General features: G+C 37.2%; 1 protein-coding gene across 2 annotated transcripts in view; it reads right to left on the bottom strand.

The window, feature by feature from the left end:
• Positions 1-14,580, bottom strand: part of INTS7 (integrator complex subunit 7) — an 83,364-nt gene that overhangs the window by 19,755 nt on the left and 49,029 nt on the right. For both annotated transcript variants that reach the window (XM_074385150.1, XM_074385151.1), the window contains 6 exons: positions 11,733-11,972; positions 9,724-9,861; positions 8,313-8,519; positions 6,255-6,449; positions 5,615-5,719; positions 4,205-4,272 (listed from right to left, as the gene is read on the bottom strand). In XM_074385150.1, coding sequence (XP_074241251.1) covers positions 4,205-4,272; positions 5,615-5,719; positions 6,255-6,449; positions 8,313-8,519; positions 9,724-9,861; positions 11,733-11,972 — 953 coding nt within the window. The remainder of the gene's footprint in view (positions 1-4,204; positions 4,273-5,614; positions 5,720-6,254; positions 6,450-8,312; positions 8,520-9,723; positions 9,862-11,732; positions 11,973-14,580) is intronic.

Below are 14,580 nucleotides of genomic sequence, written 5' to 3' on the forward strand. Positions count from 1 at the left end.
GATATAGCTAGTGTTAAGAGGGAAATTTACAGCACTAAACATCTAAATCAAAAAGAAAGACCTCAATTTACAAAGTACATCACAACTAAAAGAACTAGAGAATGAAGAGCAAATCAACTCTAAAGCTAGCAGAAGACAAGAAATAACCAAAATCAGACCTGAACTGGAGATTGAGACACAAAAAAAACCATTCAAAAGATCAATAAATCCAGGAGTTGGTGTTTTGAAAAAAAAAAAATTAGTATCTATTTAATAGACAGCTAGCTAGACTAATAAAGAAGAGAGAAGATCCAAGTAAACACAATTAGAAACAACAAAGAAGATATTATCACTGACACCACAGAAATATGAATACCTCTATGGACACAAACTAGAACATCTAGCTGGAATGGATAAATTCCTGGACATATACACTCTCCCAAGACTGAACCAGGAAGAAACTGAATCCCTGACCAGACCAATAATGAGTTCTGAAATGGAATCAGTAATAGCCTACTAACCAAAAAAAAAAAAAAAAAAAAAAAAAAAAGCCAAGATCTGATGGATTCATAGCCAAACTCTACCAGGTATACACAGAAGAGCTGGCTCCATTCCTACTGAAGCTATTCCAAAAAACTGAAGAAGAGGGACTCCTTCCTAACTCATTCTGAGGCCAGCATCATCCTGATACCAATCCTGATGGAGACACAACAACAATAACAAAAACCTCAGACCAATATTGTTGATGAACATTGATGCAAAAATCCTCAAAAAATACTGGCAAACTGAATCCAGCAGGAAATCAGAAACTTATCCACCATGATCAAGTAGGCTTTATCCCTGGGTTGCAAGGTTGCTTCAACACATGCAAATCAATAAATGTGATTCATCACATAAATGGTACTAAAGACAAAAACCATATGATCATCTTAATGAAGAAAAGGCCTTTGATAAAATTCCATATCCCATCATATTAAAAGAAAACTTTGACTAAACAAGAAATTGAAAAAATATTTCTCAAAATAGTAAGAGTCACCTAGGACAAACCCACAGCCAATATCATACTGAATGGGCAAAAGCTAGAAGCATGTCACCTGAAAACTTGCATAAGACAAGGATGCCCTCTCTTACCACTCCTATTCAACATGGAACTGGAAGTTGCAATCAAGTCAGAGTGATCAGGCGAGAGAAAGAAATAAAGGGCATCCAAATAAGAAGAGAGGAAGTCCAACTATCCCTGTTTGCAGACAACATAATACAATATCTAGAAAACCCCACAGTCTTGGCCCACAAGCTCCTTAAGCTGATAAACAACTTCAGCAAAGATCCAGGATACAAAATCTACATTAAAAAATCACTAGTATTCCTATACACCAACAACAGCCAAGCTGAAAGCCAAATCAGAAATGCATTCCCATTCACAACTGTCACAAAAAGAATAAAATACCTAGGTATACAGCTAACCAGGGAGGTGAAAGATCTAAGGAAAAACTACCAACTACTACTTAATGAAATCAGAGGTGACACAAACAAATGGAAAAACATTCCATGCTCATGAATAGGAGAAATCAATATTGTTAAAATGGCCATAATGCCCAAAGCAATGTATAGATTCAATGTTATTTCTATCAAACTGCCAATGACATTCTTCATGGAAGCAGAAGAAACTATTTTAAAATTCATACAGAACCGAAAAGAGCCTAGACAACCTCAGCATAAAGAGCAAAGCTGGAGGCATCAGGCTACCAACTTCAAACCATACTACAGGGCTACAGTAACTTTATGGTACTGGTATAGAAACACACACAGACCAATGGAACAGAATAGAGAGCCCAGGAACAAGGACACACACACCTACAACCATCTGATTTTTGACAAAGCTGACAGAAACAAGCAATGGGGAAAGGACTTCCTATTCAATAAATGGTGCTGGGATAACTGGATGTCCATATGCTGGACCCCTTCCTTACACCACAGACAAAAATCAACTAAAGATGGATTAAAGATTTAAATGTAAAACCCAAAATGATAGAACCCTGGAAGACAACCTTGGAAGTATCATTCAGGACATAGGCATGGGCAAAGATTTCATGACAAAGATGACAAAAGCAATTGCAACAAAAGCAAAAATTGACAAATGGGATCTAATAAAACTAAAGAGCTTTCATGTAACAAAAGAAGCTATCCACAGATTAACAAACAACTTATAGAATGGGAGAAAATTTTTGCTAACTATGCATCTGACAAACGTCTAATAGCAAGCATCTATAAGGGGCTTATATTATTTACAAGAAAAAAACAGGCCCATTAAAAAGTGGGCAAAGGACATAAACACTTTTCAAAAGAAGACATACACATGGCCAAAAAGCATATGAAAACAAAGTTCAACACTAATCATTAGAGAAATGCAAATCAAAACCATAATGAGACATCATCTCACACCAGTCAGAATGGCTATTACTAAATCATCAAAATTTAACAGCGTCTGTGCTGGTGAGGGTGCAGAGAAAAAGGAACCCTTATACACTGTTGGTGGGAGTGTAAATTAGTTCAACCACTGTGGAAAGCACTGTGTTGATTCCTCAAAAAGCTAAAAACAGAACTACCATTCAACTCAGCAATCCTATAACTGTGTATATACCAAAAGGAATAGAAATCATTCTATCATAAAGACACATGCACACATATGTTCACTGCAGCACTATTCACAATAGCACAGACCTGAAATTAACCTAAATGTCCATCAATGGCAGACCAGATAATGAAAATGTGGTACATATGCACCATGAAATACTATCCAGCCATAAAAAAGAACAAGATCATGTCCTTGACAGGAAGATGAATGGAGCTGGAGGCCATTATCCACAGCAAACTAACGCAGGAACAGAAAACCAAATACCACATGTTTCTCCCTTAGCAGTGGGAGATAAATGATGAGAACATACGGAAACATAGAGGGAACACCACACAGTGGGGCATACCTGAGGGTGGAAGGTGGAAGGAAAAAGAGGACAAGGAAAATTAACTATTGGGTACTAGGCTTAAAATCTGGGCAATGAAATCATTTGTACAACAAACCCCAGTGACAAGAGTTTACCTATATAACAAACCTGCACAAGTAACTCTGAACTTAAAAGTTAAAAAAGAAAGAAAATAAATATTCTAAAATAGAATACTGTGATAGGAAGAACAAGAACTCATTCTTTAATGAAAATAATCAGCCGGGTACGGTGGCTCACATCTGCAATCACAGCACTTTGGGAGGCCGAGGCAGGCAGATCATGAGGTCGAGAGATCGAGACCATCCTGGCCAACATGGTGAAATCCCGTCTCTACTAAAAATACAAAAATTAGCTGGGGGTGGTGGCGCACGCCTGTAGTCCCAGCTACTCAGGAGGCTGAGGCAGGAGAATTGCTTGAACCCAGGAGGCGGAGGTTGCAGTGAGCCGAGATTGTGCCACTGCACTCCAGCCTGGTGCCTGGCGACAGAGCAAGACTCTGCCTCAAAAAAAAAAAAAAAAAAAAAATTTATTTTGAATAAATTAATTGGTTATTAGAGGAGAGGAGAAAAAATTTAAAAGAGCAAAACCAGGGATATTTTGGTTTAGGAAATAAACCAAAGGAAAAAAATCTCAAGTTCAAGTTTAATTGTATCACCAACTCAATTTTTAATAAACAGTTTAATTATAATATGCAAGAAGAAATTGTTCATATTTAAAGAATTTCTCACTTTGAGAGGCCAAGGCAGGTGGATCACCTGAGGTCGGAGTTCGAGACCAGCCTGGCCAACATGGTGAAATCCCATCTCTACTAAAATAAAAAATTAGCCAGGTGTGGTAGCACATGCCTTAGTGCCAGCTACTCAGGAAGCTGAGGCAGGAGAATCACTTGAACCAGGGAGGCGGAGACTGTAGTGAGCTGAGATCAAGCCACTGCACTCTAGCCAGGGTGACAGAGTGAGACTCCGTCTCAAAGAAAAAAAAAAAAAAAGAATTTCTTCCCAGTTACCTTTCCACATTAATTTTTATGAAAACAGGCAGGAGGTAAGTAGAGTCAGAAGATCTGTTTTGTCACGAGTTATATGACCCAGAGAAAATGCTGGAAGAATTCTTCCTCTTTGTTTTTACTACCATAATTCTTGTCCCAAAATACTCTTCTGATGATTATGTAAGAGAATGTACAGAAAGTGTTCTGTAACATCAACTATTATTAATATTAGAATTACCTTGCTGATTCTGGATCCAAAATCAGGGCTTCTATCGCATGAGATATCAGTAAACAGCTCTGCTGCTGTCTGGATTGATGTTAAGGTTATACACAAAAACAGAGAAGAAACCCCCTATAGGTTCTATTATCTGAATATTAAATGGGTTAAGATTTAATGATTGCCTAGTGAAGGTAATCATGTTAGCAACTCAAATGGTCTGGGGCTGTAACTTTTATATCAATGTGTAAGGGATATACATTGTCTCTAACAGTGATTCTCAAACTCTGTTCCAAGAAGGGTACTTCAGAGGCTACTACTGTGGGAAGGAGAAACTAAGTGACAGGCCATGTGATTCAATCACAGCAACTCTGATTTTAGATATAGGGGTTTTTCATAAGAGTTTGAGACAAAGAAGCAAATAAAGGCTTCACCAATAAAAGTTTAAAAAAACAAAAACAGAGTGGTCTAAAGAGTCTTTATCCCAGAAGTTCCTAATCTAGAGCTCAGGGGTCTGGCAACCCCATTGAACTTATATGCACATTTTGGTTGTGTGTGCACATATACATTTTGTAGGGCAGAGGGCCCATAGCATTCACTGGGTTTCAATCAGTAAACTAAATGCCAAGAACTACTGACTGGTTAAGTCCTACAACTTAAAAAAAGAATTTCGATTCCTTCCTTTCAAAACTAATTTGAAGTTACTAATAAGAAAATACAGAGAACTTAGGAAGGATTTAAAAGTGACAAATAGGCTGGGTGCAGTGGCTCACTCCTATAATCCCAGCACTTTGTAGGCTGAGGCAGGCTGATCACTTGAGGCCAGGAGTTTGAGACCAGCCCAGCCAACATGGTGAAACCCTGTCTCTACTAAAAATACAAAAAGCCAGGTTATGGTGGCATGCGCCTGTAATCCAGCTACTAGGGAGGCTGAGGCAGGAGAATCAGTTGAACCCAGGAGGCTGAGGTTGCAGTGAGCCAAGATCATGCTACTGCACTCCAGCTTAGGCAACAGGGTGAGACTGCATCTCAAAAAAAAAAAAAAAAAAAAAAAAAAAAAGTGACAACTAATGCTACTGAAGAGATCATTAATAAAGGAGATGAAACACATGTTTTTTGGTAGGAAAATGTGTTTAGTTGTCTGTCGTAGTTCAAGTGAGCACAGGTAAGCAACAGTGGCTTTGCATGTTGCTTTGGATGCACTTCCTGAATATAAAAAAAGACACCTTTGAGTTACCATTTTTTGTTAAAATCCTGGGTAAAGTTAAAAAGTAAGATAATTCTGCTCATAGTAGATTTCAAAGGGGAAACTATATAATAAATTTGTAGGCTTATCTAATATGTATTTTGTAGGTAAGCACAGCTGACGTAGTTAGTCTCAAGAAAACTTCAAAAAAAAAAAAAAAACAATACTGGGTCAAGCTTGGGATATAGTTCGACGTTCCTCAAAGTTGCTGAGTCAGCATCAAAAGAAGCCTGGTAAAGATCCCCATATCGAGAAGCAAGGCTCCGAAATTCTTCCATGGACTGTTTCATCTATTAAAAAATGTATCAATTATGACAAACAAACATGCTATCATTAATATATAAACAACACAAAAATCAAAACATAAAAAAGCACCTTCAAACAATAATTCAAAAAAATACTGCAATATTTTCATTGTCATTCCATTCATTTTCATAAACTTCGTTAAATAAAAACAAAAATGGCAAATGAAACTATACGTGTTCACAATATTATTACATATGACATATAGAAACAAAAACATTTATATTTTAGATTCTTCAAGTTCCACTAAAATAATTTAGTTATAAACATTCTGAAGTCTTTAAAAAAAATTCTATGTCCTTTCTCTTTATATAAATATCTAGCACTCATAGATACCATTAATCACTTTATTATTCTAATAACACGTCAGTCTATTTTTGGCCAGACAGCTGAGTTAATAAACATTTATGATAGTGTCTGAGTCAAACCACTGATTTTAAATTTCACAACTTTTTATCTTATAACTAACTTCAAAAACCTCTAAAGTGTAAATTAAAAAGTGCACTGAAAGTTAAGACCTGCCTGATTGGAGATTCGACCACACCTCTGAAGGTCATTTCCTAGGGTCATGGCAATTGTTGTGGCAATTGCAGGTGGGGGGCTTGTCTTTAGGCTATTACAAGTACAGATAAGTTGAGAGAAGGCTTGTAGAAGGTCAATCCTGAGTTTTACAAATTCACATTGAAAGCTTAAAGGATTCAGTGGTGTGCTAGCTGCCTGAAAAAAAAGAAAGAAGAGATATTTAAGATAAAGTAAACATAGCAGTGAGATGGGGCAGTACCAAGTATTTATAAGTTTGTGGTCGAGTACAGTAGTTCTCTAACAACACTGATGGATAAAGACCTAAATGATAAAAAGAATAATGTAATATTAGAATGAAAAACATTGTTATTAAACACCAGGTCTGAAAAACTGCATGTACTATCACTATTCATAGGTTCCTTACTTCCAACATTCACAATATGTGGGTTGTCAAGAACATCATCAAGAAGATAATCACATAAAGAATGCTTCAAGGACACTACCATCCCCCCAAAAACCCTGAGAGTATACAGAACAGTCAGAGTTGTGGGAAGTTTCCAGTAACTCTCAGGATCATGCTGCCTTCCCCTAGAGACTACACTCAATCATTTCCTGTTTTTCTTAATCCTAAAAACACAGTGTTTGGCATATAGCAAGTGCTTATGATATGTGGAATAAAATAACTCCACTTCAAAAGGAGAGTATCAGAGGCCTAATGACCTACCCAAAGTCATACCCTGTTAATGGCAGAACCACAACTAAGACAAGGTCTCCTCTCTGTCAATCAAGTGCTTTCTTCCTGTGTCAGAGTTCAATCCTTAATTATTGTCAAGCCTTGTTAAATACACATACCACACAAATCATTAACTCAGCATTAAAATTCAACAGAATTTTTCATAAAATTAATTCCATTTGCCTCATTGTGTTATCATTTATGGTACTCAATAATTAACAATTTTCTGCTCTACATAAACTAGAAAATCAAATGATTCTATTGATCTGAACCAGTAATTGTAACTTTTACTTTTCTGAGGCATTTATTAGCCTAATATAGGAAACAACAATCTCTTCCCAGAATAATCAAGAGGAAAGAATCAAAGTAGTTAGTGCTACTCTTTAAGATGGAAAGGAGCCTGTATTACTGTTTTAAACAACCATCAATCAATCCTAGTAAAAAAAAAGAAATATATATATATATATAATGCTTCAAAATGTATGTGCCTCACAGTAGTCTGAATATTCTCTTTAGTGACACCTGCTTGTTCTGATTCGAAACATTTCAAGATAGCTCACCATTAAAAATATTTCAGGTACTAAAAGTTTTATGGTCCCATCTCAATATATACAATTTTTAAAGTAATGTGACAATTATTTTAAAAATGTTTAATGTTGATTATATAACCTCTTTACTTTTAAGGGGAAAAAGCCCTTGCATTAATATAAAAACTGCTTATTTTAAGGAACGGGTTCTTACTTAGGAATATAACTAATTTCAAGGAAACATAAGGATTTGCCTTCTTTGCAACTCTTTTGTTTTCTTGGCTGAGAAAACAGAAATTGTAGCTAGCAAATGTTTAATGTGGAGTAGGAGGATATCACAGAGAGGTACAAGTGGGACACTAGAATCTCTGATCATTTCTCTTTATCTGTAAAGCAAGAAACTCTAGTTACTTAGTCTGTAGCTGCCAGGTATGAGATGAGGTCAGGGGTTTATGTTTGATGGTTGTACTGATGCAGGCTGGAATCTTACAAAAAAGAGTCTGTACAGGGAGGATCCTATCTCCACACCACTTACCCCTTCTACATGGATTCAGCAATCCTCTTCACATGTGGTGCCCAGTTCTTTATAACAAGAAAATGATAAACTTTTATCAATCTAAGAATGTTAAAAAGGGGGAAAGGTTAAGGTTTTATTTCCATGACCTATTTCTTATGTTGCTATTGCCAAATATACATCAGCAGGTTTCTCAAGTTAGCTAAAATAGGACAATCGAAAAAGAGAAGGGAGAGAATTCTCACACAAGTCATCATCACCAAAGGTGAATTAAGAGGACTTACTGTTAAGGAAGCAATTCCTTTGTGATAGAATTTTAAAGACTCAGCAATGCAAGAAAGTGCTGAACTATAGTTTTCCTCTTGCAACCCAGTGAGACACTGCTCTGCATGTGAGAACTCCTTCAGACTATTTAGCCAGAAGTAGAAGTGTTCTGAGGCAACCTGAGTCAGCAAACTCTGATAAAGCTCTTTGGCCATATCATGATTACCCTAAAAACAAAAAACATAAAGAAAAAAAACAGGAGCACATGGTGAGGTTCTTATATTTGAAAGAGTTGAGGCAGCAGCTAAAAGAGAAACCCAAACCTTGCATAAGTCTGAACAATCATTTCTCATATTATATAATTCTCTGAGACTCTGTCTAAATATTTCTTCAGAGAAAATATGCTGAGTTGTTTTTATGTAATATAATGCTTGAAATTCTTTACTAAAGCAGTTCCAAAGAGAAAATGAATGGAATTAACTATAAACTAAGTCTAGAACTTTAGCCCAAAATACAGAAAGTATAAACGTTATTCTGGATGAACTATTTAGTGGGTGAGAGAAACCCCAGGGGAGAAGGCATAGTTGTTGGGAAAAATGTGAAAAACAGTTAATGCCTGGGGCCAGGGATGCTCAATGTCCTGCAATGCTTGAGACAGATCAGTATAATGAAGAACTGTCCTGCCAAGAGTGTGTGCTCCTCCTTCATTTGAGAAGCAATGCAAAATTAAGAACATGCACTTCAATCACCTAGAGTAATGCTTTCTCAAACTTTGGTCTCTGGACTTATCCTAAAAGGATTTTTTTTTCTTTCTTTTTTTTTTTTTGTATTTTAGTAGAGACAGAGTTTTGCTATGTCAGCCACGCTGGTCTCAAACTACTGGCCTCAAGAGATTTTCCCGCCTTGGCCTCCCAAAGTGCTGGGATTACAGGTGTGAGCCACCCCACCGCTGGCTAGGATTTCTGTACTAAACCAAGGTTTCTATTTCCTTTCAAACAAAATTAATAAAACTTGTTAGACTTTCCATATGGCTGAGAAGAGTACAGCATACTAAAGCTCTCCCATTTCTACTTAAGAATGACAAGGTTGGGGAGAGGAACAAAGATGTGGTAAACTGAGAAAGACAGAAACAGCGGGTGGTAGGTGGCCTTGGTTAGGACAACACAGAGCAAAATCAAAGTGGCACTAACAACCTACAGCCAGAAAGGGCCCAGATTTTAACTTCCTCATTACTAATAACAACAATATATATACCATTCATTTATGATAAAAGTTAAAAGTCAGGCCCTTTCCTTCCTCATCTTCAGAACCCATGACTAAAAGGTTACTTCCATCTTTATTTTTAGTTTGACTAGATTAATAATCATATAATTGAAGGTACATGACCTGACATTTCCACCAACCCAATTCACTCAGAAAGGTAACACATACCATTCTGGAAGCCTGTCTGGCAATACGGTATACAGTCCATCCATTGGAGACACTTTCAAGCTGCTGCTTAATCACTGCCTTCACTTCCACAGATAATGCCTTCTGACTTGCTACAAAAATCACAGTAGCCAAACTCACCTAACATCGGGCAAGAAGAAAACCAAGAAAATCATTTAATTTTATCCAGTGTCATACATAACCTACCCCAAAGGGAGGAAAACTAATTACAGCCCACTGCAAAAGAGCAAAATTTGTTTTCCATTGATATTTAATTTTTTATTTTGAAGTCATTATGTAATTTATTCTGTTCACTCAGAGCACTCTTTATAACAGCAAATAACTAGAAGCAATGTCCATAATGGGATACATACATTAAATAACTTATAATCCACAATAAGATACATAAGTAAAATGGATAAACTAGAGATACACTTACCAATATAGATGACAAACAAAATAGGCAAGAATATGCAAAATGCAAAAGATTACAAGTAGTATAATAATGTTTATATACAATTTAAAATATGCAAAATAATACTGCATATTATTTAGGGATATACACTTTGGTAATAAAAGAATAACAGCCATGAGAACGAGAAATACCAAATTCAGGATAGTGGTTACCTCTGACAGAAGGGAGGAGATGCTATCAGCAAGGTACACCAGGGGCTTCAACTAAACAGGTAATATCTTTTTCTTAAGCTAGATAATGAATGCAAGAGTTTTCATTGTATTATTCCCTAGATTTTTAATCTTAAAGCAGTACTCACAAAAAGGATACAAAGGCCATTAGTTCAAAATACAACTTCAGTAAAAAATAAACTTAGCTAACTGCCTGTTAATATTTCAAAGCCGATTCATATAAAGATCCATACATATTTTAATAAGTGAATGATGTCATCCTCTTGACCACAGCTACCTGGTCATCAAGGTAACCTTTTCTGGCAGCAAATGATAAGATGGGGTCAATCTTTTATACAATTCCCTCTGGAGGATTAAAACAGGCTTAAATAAGTCATTTCATTATGTTTTTTTCCCACATTCTAAATTCAGATGAACGGAATGGCGACCTTACAACTTTCATTTCATTTACAACTATTTAGCATGTACCCTACTCTCAGTCCTGCAGAACTTTTCAATTAAACATTTTACAACTTCCATAGTTTCTGTTTCTTTCTAAGCATCTACCTTTTCTAATTCCAAGGGTCTACAGAAGCCTAAACAGGATCCTAAATAGCTAAAGAGGTCCTGGAATGAAAAACGTAAATTTGGGCTAATCAGGCCCTTTCCTTCTTATTATCATTAGATTTTTTTTTTTTTTGAGACGGAGTTTCGCTCTTGTTACCTAGGCTGGAGTGCAATGGCGCGATCTCAGCTCACTGCAACCTCCGCCTCCTGGGTTCAGGCAATTCTCCTGCCTCAGCCTTCTGAGTAGCTGGGATTACAGGCATGCGCCACCATGCCCGGCTAATTTTTTGTATTTTTAGTAGAGACGGGGTTTCACCATGTTGACCAGGATGGTCTCAATCTCCGGACCTCATGATCCACCCGCCTCGGCCTCCCAAAGTGCTGGGATTACAGGTGTGAGCCATCGCGCCGGGCCATCATTAGATTTTTAACTTCTATTTTCTGAAGTATAAAACAGGGTTTACATCATTATTTGCTTTGTATAAGAAAGAAAAAAGTTTCACTTTCATTTGTCCTTTGTAATAAAATAAAAACATGAGATTGAAGGCTTTGGCTACACTAAGCTGATTTGACAAGGCTTAGGAAGAAAGCAGTTTTAGAGGCGAACAAAAATGGCTTTCTAAATCAAGTGAAAAAAGTGAAAAGCTCATAGAGCCAATTCTATTTTGACATCAACACATTCTTTAGTCTTAGATAATGAATTTAACCTATTGTTTGTTTTGTTTTTTTAAGTAAAGCCAAACAGTAATGTTGACTTAGAAGTAATTCCCACTAGACCAGAGCCTCGTCATTCAAAGGAGATTCAAAATGGGGCTTTTTACCAGAAGTTCTTGTTGCTTGTCTGTGGCTGATCGTCCAATCACCTTGTATAGCTCCATGAGGTCACCAAGCATCCCATCACCCAGCACCGGCAGCTGCATGGCAATGGCTGCCAGACAATGGCACATCAAAATCCGGTCAGCATCCTGAGCACTGTGCAACTGAGTTAACAAGGTCTCAACCACTGACTGACTAAGATGGGGCCTGCCCTTGGCCAACTTCACCATACAGTTTAGAGCAATCTGCATGCCAAAAAGAAAATGAACTAGTTACAGTTGGAAAATATAAATGAAGCTTTGAAGAGAAGGGCTTTGTACAGGTTACTGGGGAAAATCAAGGGCGAGGTTTCTCGTAGGTGTACGCTTTTCTTCGTAAGATACACGAAGTACTGAATCCCACATTAGGGTTTGTGAAGGGCAAAAGGAAAAGCATAGTTAATAGAAGTAAGAAACTGTTAGATAAACATTGGTGCATGTAAGAGCATTAGCTTGTCATAGGTATGGTTTCAAGGAAGTCATGGCTCATTTTAGAATGTTAAGGAAAGTAGTGATGTGGTCATAGTGATAAACAATAAAGAGTAATATCATTAAGTGAAAGTTAATAAGAAGTGGAGAAGGGGGCCAGACATGGTGGCTCACTCCTGTAATTCCACCACTTTGGGAGGCCGAGGCGGGTAGATCATGAGGTCAAGAGATTGAGACCATCCTGGCCAACATGGTGAAACCTCATCTCCTCTAAAAAAAATACAAAAACTAGCCAGACGTGATGGCGCATGCCTGTAGTCCCAGCTACTCAGGAGGCTGAGGCAGGGGAATCGTTTGAACCCCGGAGGCGGAGGTTGCAGTGAGCCAAGATTGTACCACTGCACTCCAGTCAGTCTGGTGATAGAGCAAGACAGTCTCAAAAAAAAAAAAAAAAAAAAGAAGTGGAGAAAGGAAGTAGCAAAACATATGTTTGGCAATGCATTCTGAGGGGATCCTCAGAATCCCCTTGGAACCACAATACATTTAAAACTTTATTTTAAGCAAATCATTTTTCAACAATTGTGAGTGTCAGTAAAATGCTAGACTCAGCACAGTGGGACATACGTAGATGACCAAAAAAGATTACTGTATTAGAGGAGCTTCCCATCTAGAATAAGCTCCTGATGTTTGTAAAGGGGCCTATAATATCAAGCAGAACACAATACATTCTCTGACAGTACACCAAAAAAGTACATAAAGGTCAGAGTCAGGAGTGATTAAGCCAAGGATATTAGGGAAGACTTCAAATAAATGTCATGAGTTGAGTCTTGAAAGATGCTATCAAATTAAAGTAATAAGGAAAGACTGTTTGAGCCCAATGACCACTGTTAGAAAAGACTTGCAAGTAAGAATTTACCTGTTGTGGTGGAAAAATGGTGAAAGCCCACTGTGGCTGGGTGAAATAATATGAGATTTGAAAAGTAGTTCAATCATAGAGGATATAAAATAACATACTATTATGGCCTTGATTCTACAGGTAATGAGGCAATAATAGGATTTTAAAGTAACATTTGTTGTAATTATTATTGTTATTTGAATGTCTATTATGCGCCAAACTTTGTTAAAGACATATATACATTTCTTTCAGTCCCTTAATAACCCTATAATGAAATGTGTTCCCCTCTTATACATATCAGAAACTTAAGCTGAGAGAGATGAAGTACGTTGTTCAAAGCCACTTAGCTAATAAGGGGCAAGCTGATCATCAGCCCTTGCTTGGATTTATCAGACTCTAAAGTTTATGTGTGTGCCTAACACCCCACTGATGGCTACATGGCTGCATTGTGAAGGATGGATTGATGGGCCCATCTTTCAAGAAATTGGAATTAGGGAGAGATTTATGATGTGGTAGAGAGAATGGAAAGGTGCTAACAGTGGATATTAGAGACGACAGAAGAATCTGTTAGCTATGTAAAAGTGGGACTATTTCTAACTTTCTGGTTTTTTGGCTGGATATTAGTGATGTCCTTAACAAGGTCTTAGTAAGAGAAAATCTGGTTTTTAGATTTCAGTTGACAAATAAGAGAAAATTAGGAACCTCTTTCCCATTTTAATGTACTTAGAGTCATCCAGGTAATCTTTTTAAAACTGTGAACCCTCAGTAGCTCCAACATGCGCGCGCGCGCACGCACACACACACACACACACACACACACACACGTACATTAATTCATTAGGGTAGGGCCCAGGAATCTATATCTTTATTTTCATTCTGGAAGATGCTGGTATAGTTTAAAAGCCACACTTCAGAAGCAGTTCCTGAAAAGTTATGATAGTACAGTGTTGGTGACATTTGGCCTGTGTTTGCCTCTTTAGCATTCTTCCTTATGATTTCCAGCTTTCTTAAAAATATTTTAATAGTCTTAGATTGAAATGAGTGGGTTGACATGCAGTCCTAATTTGTAATTTTAAACAAATTAATTTCCTTTGTTATTAATCTTTGAACCATCACAAGTTGTATTTCATGTTTCACTCCAAAAAGAGTAGTCTCATTTCACATTTTAAATTTTTTTTTTTTTTTTTTTTGAGACAGGGTCTCACTTTGTCACATAGGCTGGAGAACAGTGCTGCAATAATAGCTCACTGTAGCCTCAACGTGTGGGGCTTGGGCGATCCTCTCATCTCAGCCTCATGAATGGCTAGGATTATAGGTGTGTTCCATCATGCCCTGATAAATTTTTTAAAATTTTTCTAGAGATGGGGTTTCACTATGTTTCCCAGGCTGGTCTTGAACTCCTAGGCTCATGCAATCCTTCCACCTTGACCTCCCCAAAATGCTGGAATTACAGGCATGAGACACTGTGCCTGGCCTCATTTCAAATTTTAA

Source organism: Saimiri boliviensis, chromosome 14 (genome assembly GCF_048565385.1).
Source record: "Saimiri boliviensis isolate mSaiBol1 chromosome 14, mSaiBol1.pri, whole genome shotgun sequence".
In the NCBI taxonomy this organism is placed as follows: Eukaryota; Metazoa; Chordata; class Mammalia; order Primates; family Cebidae; genus Saimiri; species Saimiri boliviensis.